Source organism: Aptenodytes forsteri, unplaced genomic scaffold (genome assembly GCF_000699145.1).
Source record: "Aptenodytes forsteri isolate BGI_AS27 unplaced genomic scaffold, ASM69914v1 Scaffold159, whole genome shotgun sequence".
Taxonomy (NCBI): Eukaryota; Metazoa; Chordata; class Aves; order Sphenisciformes; family Spheniscidae; genus Aptenodytes; species Aptenodytes forsteri.
Window position 1 is genome coordinate 897,680 of NW_008794747.1, and position 25,987 is coordinate 923,666.

The 25,987-nt window shown below is 42.9% G+C and overlaps 1 protein-coding gene across 1 annotated transcript; it reads right to left on the minus strand.

Moving 5' to 3' along the window:
- Nucleotides 1-1,536: 1,536 nt before the first annotated feature.
- CASS4 (Cas scaffolding protein family member 4) lies at nt 1,537-24,721 on the minus strand. The gene is made up of 7 exons (XM_019470697.1): nt 24,656-24,721; nt 11,443-11,871; nt 7,898-8,002; nt 6,719-6,868; nt 3,583-4,917; nt 2,681-2,740; nt 1,537-1,950 (listed from the first exon to the last, which is right to left on the minus strand). Exons 1-7 carry the CDS (start codon nt 24,698-24,700, stop codon nt 1,537-1,539), a joined length of 2,538 nt encoding a protein of 845 aa, XP_019326242.1. The 5' UTR covers nt 24,701-24,721.
- Nucleotides 24,722-25,987: the final 1,266 nt, after the last annotated feature.

Here is a 25,987-nt window from a genome sequence, read left to right on the forward strand (position 1 = left end):
TTCCCCCTTCTTTTGTGAGGAACCCCCCCCCAGGACACCCGCTTTGGGGGATTTACAGCCAAATCAGGTGTTCCCGAGTCGGGCCGGGCGGGCAGGGGCTGGGCCGCCGCCTGAGCAGGCGCCTCTCGCCTTTCCCGCCCTGCCCCGGCAGGAGGGTGCGAGGGCGGGTCACAAACACTCGGTCAGTCCAGGAGTGAGTTTAATACAAAACATACAAAGCCAACGTGAAATGCAGTTACTGCATTAAACTGTGCAAACGGTAATAGTCACAACTGTCGACGTTTAAATAACGGTGTAAAACATGGCAACTGCCAAGTAAGAACAAAGCCGAGAGGAAGACGAGGGAGCTGTTTTTTCCACAGACAGCTGGAGCATGTGTTCTGGTGCTGCCGCGCGAATTAGCTGTAACTGCTTACAAAACTAATCGTGCAGTTTCAGGGCAAAGACACAGGTACAACGTTGCCCAGAAAGGCCAGACTTCAAAATAAATTAATTAGGAAAAACACAAATAACACAGGTGTACAAACAGGCTCCCTGGGGGGTTACAGGGCCTTCATCGTCGTATTTCAGAGCCAGCAAATTTAGGGATGAAGTTAATGAGCTGCACAGAGCAACGACCTAAGGGCCAGTCTGCGAAGCCCTGGGCAGCCTCCCCAGCACGGGTGCTCAGGTGCCCAGCAAGAAATAATGTCATGTTTCCAGTTTGTAGGAATAGCTTGTCCAAAGCCTCTGCATTTTTAATGACTGAAATTAATTCTTTTTATGCTGGACCAATGCTCTGAACGGCTTCAAGCTGTGACGGAGGATGGCTGAGGTGCACTCCCCATCGATTTATCAGGAGCCAGAACTCCTCCAAGTCAGTTTTCCTTCTGTGCTCAGACACCAGCTGGAGCATTTCCCATTAACATCCAGGCTATGCGTAGTACCTGCCAGATTTTGTCCTGTAATACATTCATCACATTTGTACATGAAGAACAAAAGTTAGCTTTGCAGCTGTTAAAAAAAAAAAATAAACTAATTACAAATTTTGAGTAAAGTCCTCAAGAAACAATTGATAATGGGATATCACAACTTACAGAACATTGTGCAGCAAAATTTAAAGAGAGACTTTACATACCAAATAGGAAAAAAAAAAAAGGAAAAAAATATATATGACCTATATAGAAATTAAAAAAGGAAAAAAATATATATATGACCTATATAGAAATTAAAAAAAATAAAAAAACCCAGCCAGATAATAAAATAATTTTGCTCTAATACACAGCAAACATTCCTGCCCAGCCACTAAGATGATGACATTTTCAGGCAGGATCTGAACAATGGAGAAGAAAGTACAGATTTAATTCCACAAATCCTCTTCTGCATCTGCTGTTGTGTGGATCTTCACCTGCTAACAGTGCACCCAGGGAACTGCCCGGCAGGAGTTCTTAGAGGTGACTGAAAATTGGCGTCACTGAGCTGCTTTTGCCCCCTTTGGCCGCCACATGCCAAAGGAGCAACAAGAATGGAGAATTTGTAAAAACAGCGAAGCGTCTTTCATTCCATCATTGCTCTAAACTGCTGCGTGTACTTAGACAGCTCCTCGGTTTGATCCCGGAGTTCCCTCATGGCATCTGCGTTTGGATATTGTATTGCAGCGTTTTTGGTGGCGAGAGCCAGATTCTTCAAGAGGCTGCAAAACCGGCTGCTGCTGTGGAGAATGTCATTCCGAGCATCTCTTTCTTGAGTTTCCTGGCAGAGAGAATCCACTAGCTTTTGTCCCACCATAATGATCAATTTGCTGTGGGATATGAAGACTTCGGGTGGCTGGTTGCTGCTCAGGCTATTAGTAAATACACCAATTGCCTTGTGAAGTGCACCAAAACACAGCTTACAGTGTTCTGGGAGAGCGATTTTCTTTGCAGAGTCCTGCTTGCTTTGAATTACAGTCTTTTTTGCAGATGGCAAAACCTGGAAAAAGGTTAAAAAAAAAAAGATAGACTCAGCTTGATGGAACACTGATTGTTTCTTTATTTGTTCTACCCTATATTCTTCACACGTTTCTTCACTTACAGGGAGTTTTATTAGTTAATAGTCTCCAAATTGCCCCAGCCCAGGAGTCTTTTACAATAATTTCTCTTTCCATAAAGTACTGGACTGCAATGTGGTATTTTCTCCTGATAGCCCTTTCCCCAAACACATTTCACTGAACACAATTTTAATAATGGATAGCACACAGAGTGCTGTAGCTAAACATCAATCCTTTACACAGCCTGGACTTCAAGCTTTCAGATAGTACAAAACATTCAGACTTGATCTTTAATGGTGCTGACTTCATGAGGGATATGAATGATTAAAACTCTACAATAACAAGAGTCTCGATCCTTATACCGGTACATGACAAGGTATTTTGAAATTCTAACTCTCACAGCCTTATCCCCAATGATACACAAAGGCAAGCAAATAAATGGTATGACTTTAAACTAGAGTAGTTTGTTACATTTGAGGAAAATAAATGTTTTGCACGGATTTTCAGCAGTAATTCTAAGAACTAGTTCTGGGCAAATGAACTATGAGAAAACAAATAGATCTCTATGTATAGATATGTGCATCCAAATGCAAATTATTTTGAATTTTAGCAAGCACAGAAATTGGGGACTAAAAGTGCTTATAAGTAATAGTTTTCAAAAATCAGAAATACCTTTGGTTTTGAATCTGTACTCTTCTTCGCTACTTCTTTACCTGAAATGATTTTCTGTGCCTGTTACAAATCACAATGAAAGCAAAGTTGAAATGATTTACATAAAAACACATCTATATTTAAATATTCTCTCTTACTTCAGGGGGAAACAACTACTTGCTATGCAGCCTTCACGTTATGGACAATAGTGGTACATTTATTAGAAGCAACTGTAGGTTTTTTCCTACTAAAAATTTAGCATCTGATCCTGCAAGATCTAAGACTGAAACCAACATCAACAAAACATAACATTTCCTAAATTCTAAGGACAAGCCAGCATTTCTTTGTGAAACCAAGAGAGTTATATTCTTAGTAGACATTTCAGTACTTCTAAGGAGAATGATTCTAACAAACATCCAAAATTATTCTAACAAATAAATTTGATAATTCACAGTAAGAGTTTAATTTGTTAAATTAGAAAATTTTCTATGAAATCATGCTTTCCAATACACCTCAGGTTAGAAAGTTAACAGTTCTTGTATAGTCATGTCAGAGTCAAACAAACAAAATGTACTGGCAAGAAGAGAACTACTAGCCAAAAGAGAAGAAACAAATTGCTAACCCCCAGCTAAAAGCTGTCTCTCAAATGAATTTAAGTGGGCAAGCTAAAAACCTTTTCTCAGTGCTGGCTGGCTGGCTGCCTGGGTAAATTCTCAAGTGCCAGTTCTCTTTATTACTTGAAATTACTGATCATTCTACATATGCCATCTAGGACTCTAACAAAATCCTGAATTCACATAAAGTCTGGAAAATAGGAAGTTGCGCAAACTGAATTTGGCACTAGTGCAAAGACAAAATAGCGCTAATAGCTTAATGTCTGCAAATGATCAGGAATATAGATGGCAAAATCCAGTTACGCTAACCTGTAACTGAACATAATCACAGTCCTCGGCGGCATTTTCTTTTGGTTTCTCGGAAGAGACCTGACTTTGGTTGGGTTTATCAGGAGCATTTCTTTGAAGTGAATCTATTTCTATCCTTCTCGGCACTGTGATTTGTTTTGCCATTTTGTATTCTGGGTTCACTTTTGATTGCTTCATTTCTTGTTCCTTCTCGTTCTTTCTGAAGAGAAGCTTTCCATTGGCAATGATGATGGATACAAACCTCTTGATGTCATCTGGAATTGTGCGGGCTACCATAACAAAGCGATCGAGATCATCTGGGTTGTTCTGAGGTTTCCTGAGGACCAAAGCCTCTAGTGACCAGCTGCAGTTGTTTAGAGCTTCTCTTGTTTCTGTTAAGATTTTGAATGAGTTCATAAGAATTTCTAGCTGCTTTTTAATTCTGGTCTGAAGGTTGTTGTCAGTGAGGTAAGAGGCATTTACCTTTACGACTTGAGCAAAGGCCAAGAATTCTCCCAGTGATACTTTTATGTGATCGACTGCTCTATGGATTTCTTCAATGCTTTTCTCTAGGTGCTCTTGTAATCTCCATTTACTGCTCACAAAGATCATTAAACTCGCAACCGAGCTGGATACACTGTGCTGCAATCTAGTCAGTGTCTCTATGGCTACCTCAAGGTCCAGTTTAACTTCTTTGGCAGGCTCTTCTGATGATGACATAGAAAAAGACTCAGCAGAAGAGTTTGAGGATGTAGAGAGTGTGCTGCTTCTGCTGTCCACACTAGAAAGAGATAATCTGTCGTGTTCTAATTTGGCATCTCTTGAGAGCTGTGGAGGAGCACTGTATGCTTGGTCTCCAGAACTATCGCTGTTTTTTTCCATCTCTTTCTTGGACTGCAAAGCGGTGGGCAAACCTTTTGGAATATCATAAACATTCTCTTCAGAGATCTGATTCTCAGCCTTTGGAGCCAGGAAACTTGGGGGTACATCACAGCTACCATTTTGTGGCAAAAGGAGCACGTCCCGCGAGGATGGAACATCATAGAGATGGATATCTGGAAACGTTAGTTTCCGTTGTGTTGGTGGAATATCATATAATTGTGGATTTACAACTTTGCTTTCAGTATTTGTTGTCAGTGCCTTGTACCTGGCTGGTGGTATATTGTACAGCACCTGGTTCTCCAAGGAATGGCCAGGTGGGTTTTGGTTTAATCCTGTTTTTTCAGGTGATACCGGAATATCATAAATCCATTCTGACTTTCGAGGATTTGGCAAGGTATTGTAATGGCCCCAGAACTTTTTCTGAGATTCATTTTCTGAAACATCAGTCTCTCTTTTGGGAGGGACATCATATAACTGCAACAGAGCACACAGGATTTATAAGCAGTGTTTTATACAAGAAATAAGAAACAAAACTCAGTTCTCGGGGCATGCAAATGCATGCAACTCCAGTAACGTCAATGGAACTGCACCACAAAAAGGCTAGCCCATAATTTTTATTTTCTTTCTAAAATGCACAAGCGGCATATATGAAGGTTAAAATATTTTGAGCATGGGTGATTAAATCATACAGCAGTGTCCCCAGCCAGTGAAATCTGTGAGCTCTTCCCCGACTCCTTTGGGGTGCGAAACTTTCACAGTTTTCCGAAATGGCTACAAGAAAAGTGAAATGCCAGTTTATTAGTAGGTAACGTTAAACGCTCAGTTTTACAGAAGGAAGGAGGTAAGATTTTATTAGCCTCTGCATAAGAAAACACTTGTTTTTCCAATATTCCCACCCACATTCATATGCATACCCTGACAAAAAAAATAAATCGCCAACAGACACAACTGACCATTCTCAAATAAGTGCAACGAGTTTAAATTTTTACTTGATACAAGTTTGGGCAAGATCTGTATCTGTCTGAGCAATGCCTTAGAAGTGTGTGTGTATGTGCACGGCTGAAGTCTGTACGCTGGAAAATGCGAATGCAAGACCGCTTCCTGTGTAAGAAAGTCCGGACTAATACCAACAGGCGCTTCAGGACAGATTGTACCTGGATGCCTTACAGGCACGAAGCACAAGCATGAGGAAGTGTAAGGAGCTATAGGAATATGCAGCAACAAGAAACAATCGAAGGTACCACTATGCAATAAAAATTTTGGAAAGAACTGGCCAGGTCAGGCTTCCCCATCTGCAGAAAACGTGCACGAGAAGGGGAGCCCAGACAAGCGTGTTTCAGACCAAAGCCAGAATTTTCCAGATTGCCCAGGAACAAAGAATTCTAAGAAAATTTGATTTTGCAAGCAACGATAAACCGTGTCTCCGAAAGGAAATCTGCTCCCAGGCTGTTGCAGCTGGTCCGTATGATTGCTAACAGCCACGAGGATGTCAGGAATGCCAGCTTCAACGAGCAATTGCTCATATGCCAGCACCCCAGTCCTACTGTCACTGCTGAACAGACTCCGTGCAAGACTGGCTTCTCCAGCCGACGGCACTTCTCTTTAAATCCACAAAACCAGGAAGCCTCAGATTTCCTGTGCTGGGATGGTCTGCCCTGAGATCCTGCACCTCAGCCCTGGGCACGTGTGCTAAGGAGCCTGTCAAAATTCTCTTGGATCCTAAAGCCATTCAGAAAACCCAAAATATTTGGCACTCAACTAACAGAGTTTCACTCGAGGCATTTTATTTGTTGTGAAATTTCAGGTCAGCCCTTTCTTCAAGGACGGTACTTGTCAAACGGTGGGGAAGAGATGGGAAGCCTGCTCCCGCCCCCCCCAAAGCCAGGTGTGCTCCACTCCCAAAAAAGGTGGCAGCAGAGTGCTGCACGGAATGGGGACAGGTAGTTTCTACCTGCTTAAATATTACAAACAGACATTCAAGAATGTAGGGTATTGAATTTGCTTTTCACGCTGTCATAAAAAGAAGTTAAGGCAAGAGATCTTGTTGCCTGCAGTCTAAAAAGCAAACGCAAACGCAGCGGTAGTCCTAGTCCTGGCAGGTACCCTGACTGTCCCGGAGCCAGGTAGTATTTGTCTCTTTAATATGAAGGACAAAGTACTGCACTGAAGGTGTGCTGGTCTTATCCCCGCGATCACCTTGAGGGAGGTTCAGCACACATGCCCAGCGTCATAGTAATGAGAGATTATTCTCTTGTGTCCAACAAGTCTTACTTACGTTACCCACTGGCGAGTCTTTCCGGTTAACAGCTCCTGCCGTTTCCGGGCCGGAGGGGATGTTGTAAAGCTGCTTCTGCTCTTCTTGGAAACACTCGGTGGATCTGACCAGCACAGAGCCCTTTCGTGCAGTTGGTGGAGTGGCACCGCTCTGATCAAAGGGGAAGAAAACCAGGTTGGCTTCAATCCTTTGGAAAGCCCACTGAAGACTTCGGTGGAGTCAAAGGCTTTCGGGTCATATACGGCGTAGCTCCTAGTTTGGACAGCGTGGGCCAAACTCAACCTGCTGGAGAGCTGCTGGAGCCCTGCACGGGAGGGCGGTGGGCGCTAGGTGGTGCAAGGCAGCCGCCAGCTACACGCCTGGCTTTGGGTCTGAGCAGGGATCACCCCGCTTACGCAGTGGGTGACGCAACGTCATCTGTGGATAACTTGATAATAAATGAATTTGAGTGGGTTCAACCCTGCACTGCCAGGGAGCATAGGGTGTGCGGGGAGGCTCCGTGGACGTGCTCCAGTCCCACACACACACCTTTGTGTGGTAGGTGATGGGATGGGGCCTGGCGTCTGTCCCAGCTGAGTGACCTGCACAGGCTGCAGCGAGACATAGTGGAAACGTGGTGACATTCGCTCTCCCCAGGGAAGCAAGATATCAAGAGCAAGATCATGTAACAGGATGCTTCAGTGGTAGATGCAATCGACATACTGCCCTTACCCTGAGTGCGTCATGGTTACATGATCTAATCCCTTACATTTTCATGCCCAGGAGGCGGGTGGTGTGGGAGACATTTAGTTTCTTTTTGTACATGCACTAGTGACTCTTCTGTAAACATCTTGAAACCTTCCCGATCAAATGATACAGAGACAAAGCACATTTCCTGATGGATAAACCAAGGCAGAGAGGCTGACGCTCTGATACTGAGAATTCATCTGTGCCCTGGAACTCAGTAATAGTAAAACTGAAAGCATTTATTAGAAATGTACCAAATTTAAGACATATTTCTCTAAATATCTAGCAACTTCAAAAGAAAACTGCTTTAGGTTTTGAACTTCCCTAAAAATATATGGTTTTCTGCCAAGTTTTACAAAAAGCAATCAGGGAAGCACTAGAATTTACCTTAAAATCTGTTCTGAGGTCCTACAGGATCCCAGCTGCATGGGGGGGGACCATGGCAGGACTCACCTGCGTGAGTAAGGACTCCCGATGCTGTGTGGATGGAACATCATACACTTCACTCCTGATGTTTGGGACTGAAGCCCAGCACGCTCTTGGGAGAGTAAGCAGGTGCTTTTAGGGGGGGGGAAAAAAACAATAATGAGAAAGCTGCAGTGAGCAGTAAGCTCAGGACATCTTTGAAAACTCAACTGGTTGAATAGGCCACCATTAGAGTAATTAAAAGTGATTAAAAGTGATTAACTTTTAATTAAGTGATGAAGTGATTAAAAACCTTTCAGCTTTTCACTGATGGTGATAGACAGGAACTGACCTTACAAGCAGGCATGGCATTTTTTCCCTGTAATTCTCCTTTGACAGCATTTCTGCTTTATTTCAGATAAGATAAGATTTGGCACATACAAATCAAAGATGATCTGCCTTACTAACCAAGGGAGGGGAAAGATTCGGAGAAAATCCAGCTTCAGTTATCACTTAAATCTTTAGACTACCCAAAAGCAGAACCACTAAAAAAATACAAGCAGGCATGGCATTTTTTCCCTGTAATTCTCCTTTGACAGCATTTCTGCTTTATTTCAGATAAGATAAGATTTGGCACATACAAATCAAAGATGATCTGCCTTACTAACCAAGGGAGGGGAAAGATTCGGAGAAAATCCAGCTTCAGTTATCACTTAAATCTTTAGACTACCCAAAAGCAGAACCACTAAAAAAAGAAAATTTTGGAATTTCTACTTCTCCAGTCTCACAGAGCCATTAGGTCAAGCCACATTTAGTGGGACGAAGAGCAGCAAAAAGGTACAGGCTGAGATGCGTTATTCTGTAGTAATGAAAAACTGACTCATTTGGAAGGAGTAAACATAGTTACCTTGATGTCCTGTCCAGCTCCATAAACAGAAGCCCGATATGGGAATTATGTTATTTAGGTCAATTACAGATTAATTCTCCTGTTTGCTTAAAACATCATTTTAAGAGCTATGACCAGATCTGTGGGACAATTAGTTGACACACCAAAATATGAATGTTGGGAAAGGACTTTTTTTAAGATCAACCCCAAAAACATGGAGTTTTGTTCATTTAGCATGGGTTTAGCCTGGCTCTGCACAGCTAGTTTATAAATGGAGTATTGTAAACTACTGACCCACAGAAACACCGCTGTGTTACAATAAATTATTTAAAATTGGAGGTAGCGTTCTCCATCATGTAAGTGAGCGTTGTAGTGACTAAATTTAGGGGAAATATGGTAGAGGAACAAGACTCCAGCTTTACAACTGCTTGCTTTGTCTTTGCGAAAGCTCTTAGCTCTCATCTGAGGAAAGGGAATGATGAGTGAACACAAATCCCCTTAGCGCTCTGTGATACGAGCCATGTTGCTTGCAGAGGCAGAAAAGAGACTTTCCTGAGTAGAAAGGGTAAAAGGTAAGTGGTACCAAGAAAGCCATCCTTAGCCCAGGTCTGTTTTCAGATGGACAAATCTTACTCAATATATAGCAAAAAGGAAACTCACTGAATACCATACCTTACTACCACTTCGAGAACAAATTATTTCAAAGTACTTTCAGTCACCGTAAAGCAAGAAGGTGCCCTGTGTATTAGGCAACAAATAAAGAAGTGACAAGGCTTTTCTATAGGGTGAAAGCCCACAGGCTTTGAGGGATTTTGTTTTGTTTTATTGCTTTCAATCAGCTCCCTCAAAGACTTACAGTGGCTTTACCCAGCTGCTCAGAGGACAGCTGAGTATGCCAGGAACTTTGCCAGTTGTCCCATAGGATCTACACGGGGCGGTCCGGAGCACTGCAGTTCGTTCTGCCCTCGCACAGGCTGTTCACCCCTGAGCCTCCCCATGGCTTGTGACCACCCTGGTACAGTTGGTGTAGCAACAGCTGTGATGTTGTGCAAGAGGCAACTCAGGCAAATCTGAACTTCTAAATATTAAAAGCAGGCTTGGACTTTTTTTTTTTTCTTCTCCCCTCTGTTAGTGTAAACAAGGCTCAGGTATACAAACTCATGAAGTGACGGAGACACAGGAATAGCCAAGGAGCTCTTCTGTTGGGCCATTCATTCAGATAAAGAATAATAGACGACATTTTCAGCCTGATTTGCTGGCACAACATGGAAAATTTGTATCAATCTCACATTCCATTTGCAAATGCCTTCTTTAGGATTAGGAATGTGGAGAAATCAGATCACAGCAAGTGCAAAAGGGTCTTTTGTAGCTATTACTCAGTTTGAGCTTGCAGTTATGGTAGCTGTACACAAAGGCTGAATGTGCAGCTGCAGTGCTGAAAATTAGGTTTCAGTCACCAGAGATATACCGAGTTTGTCTGTTTTCCAGCACCCATTTGCCACACAGAAGGAACCAGCACCTCGGTTTCCATAACTTGCCTTTCGGCACAGTGGGATGAAAGCTGCCTGACCGAGTCCCATAAATCAAATGATCATTAAATCAGCCTAAAAGGCTATACAGTTCTGGGCTGAATTTCTTTCCTTTTCCAATTAACATTTCCAACGTGATTCTCGTACACGGAATGAAGAGCCACCCAGGGCTGAAAAGCTCATGGGACTGAACAAAAACTTGTACTTGAACTCCCTCCACACCTGCTCTATTTACCTTTGATTGTGAAAGATTCTCCATTCATTTTATGCTGAAGAAAGCACAATTTTTTTTAAGACACTTGATGTAACATTTAGTCAAAGTACATTTTCCACTTACATGTTTCATTTGAACGCCCAACGCAAGGAGCAGGGAGAAAGAAGAGGCCAGGCCAGGCAGCTGTAGTGAAACCCTGGTAAGCTAGGATTGCAATTGCCCTCCGTAACTGGGGGGACGGGTGGCTGCTCTCATCCCACGCACCCTGGTCACTGTCTCAGCAGCAGCAAGAACAGGCTGGGAGAGAGATTGATTCAGGCCACGCAACCAAACCCTGTGTCCTCCAGCATGTCTAAAGTAGGTGCTGCTACTTTGTGCAAGCGTAGTGACAACCTTGAGTAGCAGAAGAGAGATGCAGCAGCACTCTGAGCTTGCTGAGGCACTGGAAATAGCAGGATCTAGACCAAAGGCAGCAATCACACAGCAAAGGGTGATTTTTTTTTTTTTTTTTTAATTACAAATCATCTTCCTGTGCAGCTGGATGCAAAGACCCCACATGTGCCCACAGGACTCTGGATGGACGCATACTGTAGACCATCAGAGGAGAAAGTTGTGTGTCTTGTTATTTTAACTTTGGGGTAGGTTTGTAAATCATTTCTAGATTCTTCCAAACAAATACTGTATTCTGTACTTCCTGCCCTATTTTACAGCTGCTTTAAACTGTCAGAAGAAGTGAGGGACTACAGAATATAGAGACTCTCATCTGCTGCCCAGAGCAGCATTTCTCACATAATGCTGTAAACTGTAGTAGAATTGATGGGAGTTTCCTAAACACCATTTATTAGAATGGCTTTGCTGCAAATTCCACTGAAATGCTCAGGCCAACAGCCTTTATTATTTTCCCACTCCCAATGATAGTTTTAATAATAACTTCTGTTACTGTTATAGCTGCTTATATTCTTACCTGGTTTCTTGAGCTTTGGGTCCTTTCACTGAGCAGCTGTGCAGCCAAGGCTGGTACCTGATATATTCTTTGCGCAGGTATGGTAGACACCCTAGCTGGAGATTTAACCCACCCCTCCATCTTCTCATAGGTAGATGACAAGACGGTAGGCTTGGGGATGGAGGGAACCTGGTAGATGTTTTGTTGGCTCGCTGGCGACTCTGCGGAGTCACTCGGGGTGGAAGGAGGCAGCAGGACAGCCTGAGAGGCGGCGAGGAGCTGGAGGCGGTTAGCGGGGGCCAGGCCCTGCCTGCCGTGGAGGGAGCATTTCCACCAGCCCTCACTGCCAATGACATTTTGCTCCAGAACTGTCAGGATGTCTCCTTTGCGGAAGGCCAGCTCATCGGAGCACTCCGCTTTGTTGTCATACAGCGCCTTCGCCAGGGTATTCTGGAGAGAGAGGAAAAAACATAGGCGTTGTGCTGTTACACCAGCAAAAATGTTAATTAGTTTCTGGCTTGGTGTTTATCTCCACCTTAATTTCAATTTAATTCAAGTCCACCCATTTTCACATTAAACAACATTTCTCAGAGCATTGGTTTCAGAGAGTTAAACGTTTGCAGTCTGTGTCTGCTATGTTCAGTGCAGTAAAGAAATAGATAATAATAATACCGCAATATGTTTCTTCACCACCTTTTCCCCCTGAGGCTCTTGAAAAGCACCACTAACATTAATTACTTAGACTTCTTACTTATGAACATCCCTATATGAAAAATAGGTAGTTTTTCCCACTGGCATTCTGTGAATTCTTTGTCAGAAACTGCAAAGAAAATGCATCACCCATCCAAAAATAAAACTCATGCCTTCCTGACTACTACCCAATTTATCTGAGGAGTTCAACTGTACATGAAAAAGGCTAATTATTTCTTACCTAAAAAAAAAAAAGAAAAAACCCAACCTCGCTTATTTTCAATTTATCTGAGGAGTTCAACTGTACATGAAAAAGGCTAATTATTTCTTACCTAAAAAAAAAAAAGAACAAACCCAACCTCGCTTATTTTCCTTCAAACTTTTTCTTTTCTCAGAGCCTTATGAAGACAGACCTCTCAGTAACGTCAATGCTAAGGGGGTTAATGAGTGCCCAGCGGTAACACCAGTGGCAGAAATACTGCTGAAGGGCAGCAGTGGGCTGCAGTACTTGTGAAGACCCAGACTCCAGCTAGCTGCATCCCTGTCCACCCCAGGCTAGAAAGTTGGATCCTACTGATTCAGAGCATCCCAGGCTAATAATTTATGTGACACATTAGCTCAGGGAAAAATCTAACTGTGCACAGAGTGACACCAAACAAATAGCTCTGCTGGTGGGTAAGTCTTCATGGCAGGTCAGTACGTTTGTGAGCTTATCTTCAGGTAAGCACACCTGAAACAGTGTCTGTAAACAGTGTCTGTGTTTCTCTCCATCACACAGACATCACCTGTATCCAAATACTTCTGTCTCCGGTATATCTTTCAGCATCTTCATAGAGTGCTCTTATTGTAAACTTTTTTTAGACAGGAAACCAAGCAAGAATAGAGCAAGCAACTTCCCTAAGATCACAGAAGATCTGAGACAGCAAATGTTCGTATTTCCCAGCTTCTTCACCACAGGGCAGCCCTACCTGTCTCAGATGAAGCCTATAAATTTCTGGCACCCACGAGCATGTAGGTCACCACATTTTATTTTTAGCATATTTATTTTGCGCATTTGCTTACTCATTACAAGATGACAGTTAAAAGAATGAAAAGTAGTAGCAGCAGGTAGCTTTATTCACCTGAGGCATTTGTGCAAGGCATAGAGCGCGCTGTGGACGTAGTGTTTTTCAGTACAAGATAGTATTTGCTTTCAGCTTTAAAATGAGACTGACTGCTTCCTGGTCAGCGGGACACTGGCTGTGTTTCAGCATTAGTTTCTTATCAGAAAGTGCAAGTAATGTCCAAAGAGATAGTACCCAAATAGGAAACGTGATGCCTTGTATTTTTGTCCAGAGCATTTGCTGTAAAACAACAGCTGGTTTGAAGTTGCAGCAGAAGAAAACCAATTTGTCAGCTCAGCTGATGGAAGTGGCCTGTTGTTAGCAGCATGCATTTCTTCGTCAGGGCGGCCATGAACAATGGCCTTCTTATGATACATGGGCTTGTCCATCAGCAGCTGCCAGAGATGAACAACAGTCCCATTTACCTTATGTCATAGCCTGGTTAAAATAGTCTTCTTGCCTTGAACGTGGGAGCCCACTTTCTATTTGGACAATGCCAAATGCTCTGAACCACCTGTGTTGAAGCCAGGCCTTCAGGAATCCCACCACAGAGTGCAGCCCAGGGTGGGTTTGGGCTTCACACGACGTTGTTGCAGTTGTAAAAAAAGGAAAACAGCCAACTTTTCCTATTATTTATCAGCAACACTTCTAGATCTGGCTTAACATTCAATTCCTTCTTGCTGGGCACCGTACAGACGCGCTGAAAGACAGACCCTCTTCTTCAGACCTGAAGAGGATGGGCAGAGGGACACTCTCCCCCTTTTGCAAACAGGCGACTGAAATGTGAAGAGCCTTATCCAGGCGCACACAGGAAATCGGTGGTGGAGCCAGGAAGCCCGAACTCAGGAACTGAGCCCCTGTCTAGTGCATTAGACAACAAGACCATCCTTCCTAGTTGCACCAACACAAATAAGAGGAAAATTTGGTTCACGCTATGGTTTTAAAAGGCATCTAAATGTTGACATTTCCCCAGCTAATTCTTGCCTGTGGAAACAGCATACTAAACACATTATAGGGCCTAATTCTTTAATTAATCAGTGTATGAAGCTACGCAAGTCTAATTCCAAATCTCATTTGTTTTAGAGTAAATATGTTGATTTCCACTAGGTCAGAATTTGGCCTGTACATGTCAGTGAGAATTTCTGCAAATAATTACTGTAGACTACAACCTAAGTTAGGCGGAGTGGAGGTACTCTTCTCATCAGCGATACTTCAGCAACAATAAAACATGACTGCAGCAAGTATTAGCAGAGATTATTGGAATTGTTTCTCCTTTTCCTAGACATTGCTAGGTCTGCTTTGCTGCAAAACGAGTGAAGCGAGAGAACAGCCAGGTCAGTGAAAGCAACAGGGAGGTCTAAGCTCCATTCAACAGCAAAGGTATTCCACAGAAAGGTTGTCAAAACTCAACTGACCAAAACTCAACTGACCAATGTTTCATTTGGCAAGGTCAGATGAATATATTCAGGGGCACCCACACTGAATGAAAAGTTAAATTTTAAACTTACACCATGAAAGTCACAAACCTTTTCAACAGAGGCGTCTCTTTGCTTGAAGCGCAGCACACATTGCTTTGGTTTTGCCAATAAAGCTGTGCAAACATCCAAGGGCGAGTAGCCCACAGCACGACACCAATTCAAAGCAGAACACAGTGGTTCAAATTTTGAAAGGTGGTCTCCGATTTGTGGAGCTCAAAATAGGGCATGTGGGCTCGCATCTGTAGGCAGCACGAACACCCAGGAACCTTTGAAATCATCTCAATTGCAAGCCAAGCAGGGGATTAAAAAAAACACAAAAAAAATATAGGACACCTTGGAAAACCTGACCTAGCTAGAACAACAAATCTGTTTATAGATCATCTCATATCCTATCCGTAGGGCTGGAACCAAACAATTTAAGACCTTAAATAGAGAAGTGATGGAGACAGGCCACAACCTCCAGACTACAGAACATGAATGAATTGAAAGATTGTCAGACTTCTGCAGCTCAGCGGAGCGCTCAAACAGCAGAGGGAAAAAAGAAAAAAGAAAAGAAAAGAAAAGAAAAGGTTCTTCCACCTAAGGCAGTGCTAAATTAAATTTCAAGTTTCAGGACACGTGGTCAGTACTATAGAGTTGGAGAGCGAATCTTTTCCATCCACTCTCAGTTTCAGTATGGCATAAGTGCACAGCAACATCATTCAATTTTTCATGATTTTCTTTCAGGAGTACCAGCCCGTCACTGGCGTAACAGGCCAGCCACCGGCAGAGATACGATTCCAGGTGACAGTGAAAGGCATTAGTGATCTAACTGGCTTGCAGCCCTTGGTGGCATTTTTCAGTGCATTTTAAAAAGGGTAGAGAAACTTAGGGAGGTATTTTAATGAAGATTTCTTATCCTTTTGACTTGGAACTAGTCTCTGAAGGAATTTATAAAAGGTAGAAATGTGTAACACAGAATACATTAGCAATTTATGACGAGCAAACTACAGGAAGGTCCCAGGCAAAACTCTTTCAAAAAGACAGCGTCTTGTTGCAGTGCAGTATGAGGATGCAAAAAAAAAAAAAAAACCACCCACAAAACCAACAACAAAGCACTAAGACAAAACAAAAACCCCCCACCAGCATCTTCCCTGAACAGACTCTTCTGTGTATTTTCAGTGCCTGCAGCCTGGCAGAAAGTTGCAGCAATACATTGAAAAACCAATACAAGCAGCACCATACCACTGAAGTAACTTCATTTCTGCTGAATTCTAGTCTCCCTAAAAACACAGGAGGAGGAACATTTTCACAAGGTGTAAAAACAACAGGTCAAACAGGTCTGCCTTTATGTGTTGCTCCGTGTTCTCCTTTGCTCCTCTATTTTACAGGACTATTAAGTCCCCTGTATTTCTTGTTTCCTTTCCAAGCATTCTGGTTGCTCGTCCAGCCTCTCAGGACCTGATCACACCAGGGCTGCTGTGGAAGACACCTGTGAAGCATTTCTTTTATGTAGTGTTATCGCCAAAAGAATGTAGGCAATACTGTTCATATAGGCTCCATTAGGTTTTTTGTGGATTCAACAAATATTAGCCCAGGATACTGAAACAGATGTTGAAGATCAGCCTAATACTGGTAAAACAAACTGTAACAAACCCGCAGCAATGCCTAGCATCACAGGTGCTGATGTGTTTAGCTGTTTTATAGGATACACTTAAAAGCAAGCACTGAACTAGCTGGCTCCAGTACTGGAAAGTGCTGTAGTTCTGGCAAAGCGCTTGCTATAGGTCAGCTGATTTTCTAGTGGAGTTTGAGGTGGTACTGAATCCCACGGCGCTAGAAGAAACCTGCTGGAGCCACTGAGCTGGGTCAGTTATGAAAGCTAGATTGGTTATGTCCGTGTTCCGCTGAGATTAAACCCCTAGCAATACTCCCACGAGGAGGGTATGGCCATACTGAGTAAACCAAAGCACTGCAAGGTTGGGTGAGGAACCGCTACTCTCCCGTTTGTGCCCTGTCCCTTACCAGCATCCTGCCCACAGCCAGCTCGGCAGCTCAGTCTCCTACAGGCTCCATCTGCTCGTGTTAAGAAACAGAGTTATTGAGAAGCCACTGGATGCCAAAGCTGTTCCCATTTGCTTTCCAAAGAAATCTCATTGTTTTGAGGCACTTTTAAGAGCACTCATCCCAGCCAATTGATTTGTGATCCCAGTAACAGTAGGAGCAGTTTTATAGACAAAAGTTACAGGAGGTTTATGGCAGGCGAGCGCTTGATCCAACAGCAGAGATAGCCAAGGTCTACCAAGTCTGCCTCCAGTTACATGGAGCGAGGTTATTTGTAGTACAGGTTCTGGCTCATCTAATGCGGGGCTATTTGTCAGAAATCGGGCCCTATCTACCCTTTCAGCTGTCTAGGACAGATGTAAAGAATCACTGTGGCAGCCCCTTTCTATCATGTAAGCAGAAGCATCTCTGACCTGCTGTTAACTATAAACAAGTGCTGCATTCCCAGGATCGCAGAGACCTTACGGGATGCTTAGCTAGGAGGAAGCTGTGCTTTGGGGCCAATGGGATCTGCATTTTTTTCTTTATTACCAGAGGAGCGGAAACTGGCTGTCTAACACTGTCATCCACAAAATGCCATCTAGGGCCAGCTGTGTATAGCTCTTCGTTACTTTACGCAATCTCGTTAATGTGTCCTTACAATAACCAACATGTAATAAGTACTGAAACAACACAGATGAGATCAAAGTGTTTTTCCCTCTTTGACATTTGTTGCTTCTTCCCTGTCAGCAGCCCTGAAAAAAAATCTCCTAAGACAAAGAACATCTTAAAAGCCAGTTCATCGCCCCATGAGAAAGCACCTCGGCAGACAGCGCTGTTACTCTTCTCTCACTAAGCAGATTTGAACAGGACGATGACAGAGCACAGACCTAAAAAACAGAGGTTGCAACCTCTTCCTGAGACACTGTTCTCCCCCACGCAGAGTCCGTGACCGCCTTAGAGCAATGCAAATTAGTCACATATATTGAGCCGACCATACTGAATGGATTTACAGTGTAAGGCCTCTGGTAACACAGGTTCAGTTAACTTAGGTGTGAAGAAAAGTTCTCGTGTCGCTGGAAGTGTGTCTCCTTTTATTGGAGTGTAGATCAGATGTTACACAAATCGGACTTTTTACAGCTTTATTGTTTGTGTATCCTTATCCAGCAACGCTCCCACTGTAAAACCTAACAGCCCTTGGGAGTCTTTGGAATGAAAGCTGCTAACTCATGTTTATTAATGAAGAGAGGGAAAATTTTTAATTAAGAGTCAGTAAAGCTGATAATTGTACAACTCTATAATATAAAATTCTATAACCTCAAAATGGGAGTATTCGCACAGACCGACATCTGTGCTGTATATACACCATAAGTATTTGTGCTAAGGCAAAAAAATCCCACTATTACCAAGATCTCCTGATCCCCCTCCTACCCCAATCGCTATCCTCAGGCTAGAGTACTATGCAACAGAAAAAAAACCTGTCCTTATAAAATATACGCAAATGTTGCTAGAAAAATCCTTCAGGATTATCAAGTGATAATTTGAGCATCTTGCCTGCAAGTCTGCCAAAACGATTTCTCTACCCCCCCTTCCCATTCAGTTTGTATTTGGAAACTTCAATTCACTACTACATACTATTTCACGTGATACATAGGTACTGTAGTACTTCAGAGCATTTAAAATAAAAAAAAATTTCTCATCTATTGTCTTAAATTTGCTTCTTAAAAAAAACAATTGAAATAATCTAAAAGAAGAGATTGTTTTAATCATGGGAGTTTTTGTAGATGAAGATAAATATTTCTCAGCTGCATTTTCCACATTAAAAAATAGCTGTAAGCACTTTTACTGCAGGAAAATGGGACTTAAAATATTTGAGGAGAAGAAAAAGATACAACTAAAGGCAGCGGGTTGTGTTTGCTAAACAGTTATGTTCATGCATCAGTGACACCCTCTGACATGTTTACAGAACTGTTTCCAGTTAATCTCTTCACCTCCGAACAAAGCTGAAGAAATAAACACTCTCCATTGCTCGGTTAGCTGGGAACACGGCTTCCCAGAGAAGTCCCTTTTAAATAGTAGAGGCAATTTAAGGTTTGCCCAATTCAGTTAGTTGTCGACAGAGTTCACACGGTCAACATACACAGAAGAAAGAAGAATTTACCTTAAATGCTTAGATCTTTTATCTACACGCATGTGCCTGCCTTCTAGCCGTGGGGTTTGCACGTCCCACTTGATGTACAACATTTTCTCTGACTTGCAGAAGGTCCTTCTGCTGTATTTTTTGTTCGCATGTTTTTGGAAAATAAGTGTTCTGGTCATACAGAAGTTGCAGATCTTTTTGTACAAGCTTCAACAAGGAATGGATCTCAGGACTTACTTTTATTGCCTATTCAAAGGGTTAACTGATTTTTGGAGGGTGCAACCAGGTGCTAAGCATCAGGTTTTGATAAAATAAAGAACCATCAGTTTTTAAACGTCAGGCAGAACCACTTAGATGGAAATTGTGCAGCTTCACAGTAGTCAGTGAGGTAGGGGTGGGAATTACAAGCTGGTTCTGTTAATTTTCTCCAAACTCTCTTTTCTCCACAAATGTAGTTAATCAAATTCTAACTGTGTTAAAACCAACAGAAACCCCCACTGTTTCCAGTGCGATCAGGATTTCATTCCCATTCATAGCATTTTCACATGTGTGGTCTTATGCCCAAGTTAAAGGAAAAATAATCTGCCATGTCCTGATATTTAAAAAATGCGTATGTATGTATTTCTGGGTTTTGGTTCCTCCTGCTAGCCAAAGGTTTTTTACTGTGCACCAAATTTGACCTTCCTAAACCTTTTAGTATCTTAATTATATTTTACTACAACATTTACTTCCAAACATGGATTTAAAGATACAGAAAGTTCTGATGAGTACAAGTTTTCTCCTTCTGCCTCCTAAGCAATGGATGCTTCACAGAGACCCATTAGAGCAGGGGCTTTGCTCTCCTTCCTCTGCCTGTCCAGGGAACAGGCAAGAAATTCCTAGGGCAGGTTGTCAGGAGCAGATTGCAAGTTCTTCATTTGCAATGACTGCTGCATGTGCTTCCTCCTGGGGGCACGAGCGTGACAGGATGCCATCCCCGCATCCCGTCTGACCTGCGGCGGAGTTTCTGCTGAGTCCCTGGACGCGGCAGAAGTGACAGCAACCGAAGAGGCAGAGGCTCAGGGGTGGGTGTTCTCTGGTTCATAAGGAATTGGCAGCAACACCACAACTCCCAGAGGCTGCCGCTTCCTCCAGCTCTCTCATTGCAGTTATCTGCTCAAAAACATTAATGCTTTTTTAAGATCACCCTTTTGGACAAAGCTTCATTTCTCCGAAATGTTAACTTTTCTCTGGGAAAAGGGGATGGTTTTTCACCTGCCCTGGTCACTAGCAAGCATCACGGCTCCCGCACGGCAGCTGTACGTTGCCCCTTCCCCTGTCAGTAACACAGGGGACGCGGCGACCACGGAGCTCCTGCCCCGAGTCACAGCTGCCAGAGATCAGCTGTAACGTCAGGCTGAAAGATCCAGTTAGTCTCACAGCCAAAGAAATTCTGCTTAGCACAAAGCAAGCTAACGCTACGTGTCTGCGTGTGCGCTGTGCTGGAAGTCTGGGCAAAAACATTAACGTATGACTATAAAATAGATTTGATCCATCCACTTATTTCCCTCTCCTCCCAGAGCAGAACAGTCACCTAAAAACAAACACTGCCACCACTCCTTTCCTCTTTTGAGCTTCAGTTCTCTTTGCAAAGAGCACTGCAGGATGCGGTCAATCCTTATCCTAGAGTGCACAGAGTTTCCCAGGCTCACATAACTCCTATTGAAATTACTTGACATTTTCTTCATCAAAGAGTGACTCAAGTTGTTAAAACATTTCTGTTACTCATTTTCTAGTAATCAGTGTAAAAAAAACATAATCTTTTTTGAGATAATGTATAACTCAAGCGTTAATCATTTAAGCTCATTATTTCCAGGCAAATATGGAAAGCAAGGGATATCCTAATGGCCAGCCAGGGTCATGCATGGTGACCTTTTAATAAGGCGTATTATTGCCTAATATGCACAGTACAAAACCTTACCCTTCTTAACCCTACTGTTGTCCTTGATAAAGCATTTTTTTCAGCTTAACTTGGATTGTATTTTAAAAATTAAGACCATGTGGTCTGTTAGTAACGTGCAAACAAGATCAACCACACGCTTTGAAAAGCAATCCTGACAGATGCAGATTTTACACTATATACACTTCTACTACAAATGAAATAAGTAAAGCCATTAAATTAACTGCAACGGAAGGAAAATAATCCAGTACTTACATTGACCTTCATTTTGTTGACTCCTATTTCCCTGTTACTCCATCACCCAAGGAGAAGGATGAGATCTCCCCCAGCCCTTCCTCTCCAAGCCCAGTCCAGTGGATCAGGCAGGAGCACTGGAGGGTCTGGCTAGAAGCCTGAAGAGCAAATGCCCAGCCTCCTTCCACCTCCTGCTGCATTTGCCGGGAGCCCCAGAGGAGAGCAGCTATTGGGAACGAGGGGAGCTAATTACGTAGCAAAATTATCTCCAGGGTGCAACTGGCCTGCAGCTGCTGATGCTAATGAGGGCCTGGTGCAGGACACACAGATGTCCCTCCTGCAGAGACCCCCGGGAAATGCCTTTTCTGCTTTGCAACTGCATCTTAACAGGAAAACGCAGGGCAGTGGGGACGAACCAGAAAGCGAGGATTGGATTTAAAGCAATTTTGCAGCATCATTTTTTACTCCTGTTTTTTTGAACTCAGAATTGGTTTGATATACTTCGAAATTTTCATGTTCAGGTCTCTAGAAAACTGAACAGATCTCCTTTCTAGTCATGGAAATCACTGCAAAATAATCCCACTCTTCAGAGGCAGAAAACCTGAGGAGGAAAGCTAAACATTAACTGCAGCTGAAGGGCTTTGTTTCTTTGATTATTTAAAAGAATTCTTTAATATTATTAAATAAGTGTTATTTAAAATTAGCCATAGTTGCTATTTGCTCAGCAACAGCTCTGCCCAGGTTATGCTTATGCAAATGCGCAGGTTCTACCGCTTTGTATTTGTGAATATCTTGGGGTTTGCAAACTTTTACTGTTTTTTTCTTTGTACGTGCTGCCTTTTCTCTGGCAAAAGTCTTTTCCTTCCTCTTTCCACGGTAGCTTCAAGATGAAATTAGGCACTCACTCCCAAACCCACAATCATGTAACTAGAAAAGCAATGCATCTTGAATAGAAAATGCTGAATTGAAAATGCTTTCTCAACAAAATGTACGCCTCTGGGCTGGGGCTAGGAGCAGACAGGCAGCTAAGGCAGTTGTCCAAATGGGAAAGAATTCCTGGCACAGAGCAGCTCATTTGAATGCCTTCGGGGTTTTTTTTTTTAAATATTACAACCAGCAGTTTGAACACTCCACTTCACGCAGAAGATAAGGAACAGCCGTTCACTTACTACCCTGGAATTTTTCAGGTGCTACCAGCATTTGAAATGATCTAGAAATGCAAATAACAAAGTCACGACTTGTGGCCACAAAACTACTTTCAAATACAATTAAACGTTCTCTTGAATTAATCCCAGAGAGGACCCCTGCCATGCCAGGGCAGGGTCACCCTCCGCAGACCATGGGTGACCCACGCTGGGGCAGGGACCCCCCAAGGGACTGTGGCCGCGGGTGTCCCACGCCAGGGCAGGGACAGAGGCACAGAGGAGTGGAAGAAAATGGGCAATAACCACGGAGCAGCAGCAGCAGCCGGAGAGCTTTTCCCCCAGCCCCAACCTCCTGTGCCACTGGCGTGTCCTTGAAGGAACTGGGGCGGACTGAGTGTACCCCACACAAAAATAAGGCAAGTTGAGACTAGGAAGGGGGAGGAAAGGTGCTTACTTAAGTGCTTGCTTAATTGTTCATGGTTTATTCTTTCTCAATCACTCGAATCAGTGATTAGAAGTTTGTGCTAACTGGCAATACATTAAATGAGGTGAGAATTCCCTGGGTCGACACCATTTTGCCCATGACAGAACATTTTACCTCTTAAGATTTCCCCAGGAAAGCTGGGCATCGAGTCCACTTCCACCCGACTGCATCCCTGAGAATAGCCCCAAATTGATTGTCTGAGGCCCAGGAAAATGGAGACTTCACCATTCTCTCCAGTATTTCCTCTTGGCTATTTAAGTAACTCCTGGCTCAATATATTAACTCTGGCAAATCCTGTTTTGAAACACGTATTTGCTCCCAGGTGTTTGAGATGGGGACGAGGGGGTGACAGCAGGCACCCTAGAGCCACGGGGCTGTAGGTGCACGCATCCCCAGGTGCAGAGGAGCTCAGAGAAACAAATCTCACGTCGTTCTTCACTCCCTTGTTTGTGGGCAAGATGGGAATATGTGAACTGGGCGTTTCGAAGGAGAGACAAACTTCAGATCAATTTCATGTGTGTTTAAAAAACGCTCTTATTTTTCCTTTGGCAACAGCACAGAAAATGTAAAATACGAGAACTCTTTCCCAAGCACAGCCCATCATGGTAATTGTCTTTTAAATTGCACCAAGAGGTGCAACGTTTCCTGTGCAGACTATGTCGCAGGTGTATATGCAACAAGAAAGAAGTAACATCATTTCTCTGGCTGCGCTCATATGCTGAATTAATTTTCAGAAACAGTTTTCCTTGTGAAGGTGGAATAGTTGGGGCACAGTGATAATTGCAAAGCGTTACCTGTCACGGTAAAGCTGCTGATGGTTGGCACCTGGTGCTTCAAGAAGTCCAGATAATAGAAAAAACACATCCTTAGTATTTTCGTATTAAGTATAGCATTCAAATATTACAGTAAACAGTACTGCTAGGGTAGGAGGAACCTTATAAACAGTTCATAAATTATACAGCAGAAATAAATTTGACTTTCAGTTGTTACTCAGCTGGATTTGACTGGGTGTGCTATGGCTGTGTCTGAAGATCTCGCAGCAGAACAGGAAATCAGCTTGCTACCGTTACATTTATTTAGCCATTGGCAATCCATTTAAGAAAACTGAAAATATCATACCTAGAAATAGAAACTCTCTTCTCTATATAGAAAATAAAAATGTCCTGCATCAGTTTCTGACGACTTAACGTGAAAAATAGTCCTCTTATCTTTACATGCCTCAATGGAAAATTTTGAGTGCAAAAGAATGACTCATCGAGCTGGTACTAAGCTTTTTTTCCCCGCTATATTTTGTATCAAATTTCCAGGAGGCAGTTTATTTACAGTAAACACTGAGATCATAATCCAGGATGAAAATTATAATTCCATTAGACTTGCAGACAGTAGGACAATCAAGGCACTGACTTTGAATCAAGACTTCAGCATTCTCTAAACCTTACAGCTGCCGCAGGTTATTTTATCTATGTATATATATAAGATTATACTAGTTGCAATATGAATACACAAATAAATGTAAAAAACCTTATAAACTAGTTCCAGTCTTTCAAAAGAAACAAATACAGTACTTCAAAATTTCTTCTGTATTGCGTGTAATGGAGGGAAATGATCTATCGTGCAACAGGTCACCTGGACTGTCACTGAAGGTCTCTGGCAATATAACCGTGTCTCAGATGTTACTCCAGGATAGCAGTGAGACAGGTGGAACCTTGAAGTTATATCAAATGTGTTTATTCACAGGTATTTGCTATTTGGGAATCCTGCTTTATTCGGAGTCCTCCCCAAGAAGAGGTTTCTTGGGGTTAGTAGTTTTGTCACAACAAAAAGCGCAGGGAGACATTAGGTACACGAGCATCGTACAGAGCCTTCCGTCCACCTCGAGGTGAGAACACCAAACATTTCCAACGTCACCAAGCATCATGCCGAATTCAAACACCAAACCCTACTCTAGGACCCTTTTTTCTTAATTGTTTATAAGCTGTACTCAAAAAACCAGACCTACCTTTGCAGTTCTGTTGATTCTTGTGTTTTTATGCATTGTTGTCATTCACCAGCAGCGTCACTTTGAGCAATACAGATAATTACGGCAGGATGAAGAGACTTCAGCTTTGCGCAGTCACCGTGTGTTAGAAACTACGTCTCAAGAAAGCACATCTGACAGCTCTACCCCTAAAAGCACTTAGGAATTTGTAGAGAAGAGTCTCATGAAAGATAATTTCTGTGACAACAGATTAAAAGGAACAGAATGCAAAACAGAAAAACCCTATTACCGTCTAAAAGCAAGGAAAAAAGTCTGTCTGCAAGTGGAATTTTCCTTGATCTCTCTGTCACCAACTTGTCGCAATTAACCGCAGTCAGAAGTCTCACCCTTCTGTTTTGCTACATGTTCCTCTATTTCCTCTTTTAGAAATGTAATGAATACAAGAATACCACAAGGGGCTGCACAACGCTTGATAGAAATGACTGCCACAATCCCATCAATTCAGGATTTCGAAGCCAACATTTTTCATGCCTTTCAAAGTTGTCTCAACTTCTAAGGCACCGATACAATTTTTTGTTATAAAGGGGCTTTGCGAAAACCTTATGTATTACCATCCATACCTGGGGGTGAATGCTGTGTGAAAGACTCCTCCTGGCTGCACCAGGGCTTAAACACGTACACAAGGAAATGCGTGGGCTCCTGTCCTGCAATATCCTGCTCAGCGAGTAGAGCAGTTGTGCTGCAGCATGTGTGAAGGGTCCCTTACAGCCACACGGAGAACTTCCTAACCTGAACTACAATTATCTTAACTACTTTTCCTTTATTGCACTTCAGTTTTTCCTGGGATTCAGTCTCACAGGGCAGCTCTGGTGGAAAGACAGCCTCTGTGTCCAGGAAATGGGAAATATTGATCCCAGACCAGTGCCCCCTCTTAAGTAGAAAGTTTGAAATCTGTTTCAATGGGTGGCAAACAAGCCTAATTCCAGAAGTGGCCTTTTAGGAAAAGGCTTTCCCTAGAGCCGTGTGCCGGTTACTGACGCTAAGTCAGCGTGCCAAGGAATGCTGAAGGCCAAAAGACACAAAACCATAATTATGATTTGTCTCCAAAGTTGCTTTGCTTTCACGTCAGCATGGCTCACTGGCCTGATGTTAGCCATGGCATCACCTTCCCAAATTTCCACGATAGCTTCTTCCAAGGAGAGGCAAGAGTAGGTTACATGCCAGATGGACACGAGGGACCTTTAGCCAGGTGACGGAGACTTTCCTGAGGAGGTGATAAATCCCCGAGTATGACTGTGCTTCTCCGAGTGGAGCAGCTCGCTGGGATGTCGCTACCAAGAGGTACAGACTGCA

Coding starts and splice junctions, on each gene's coding strand:
- CASS4 (XM_019470697.1), bottom strand. CDS start 24,700: ATGACAACAATGCATAAAAACACAAGAATCAACAGAACTGCAAAG. Junction 8,003..11,442: donor CCCAAAGCTCAAGAAACCAG/GTAAGAATATAA, acceptor CCCCCCTAAAAG/CACCTGCTTACTCTCCCAAG. Junction 1,951..2,680: donor GTACAGATTCAAAACCAAAG/GTATTTCTGATT, acceptor ACCTTTTTCCAG/GTTTTGCCATCTGCAAAAAA.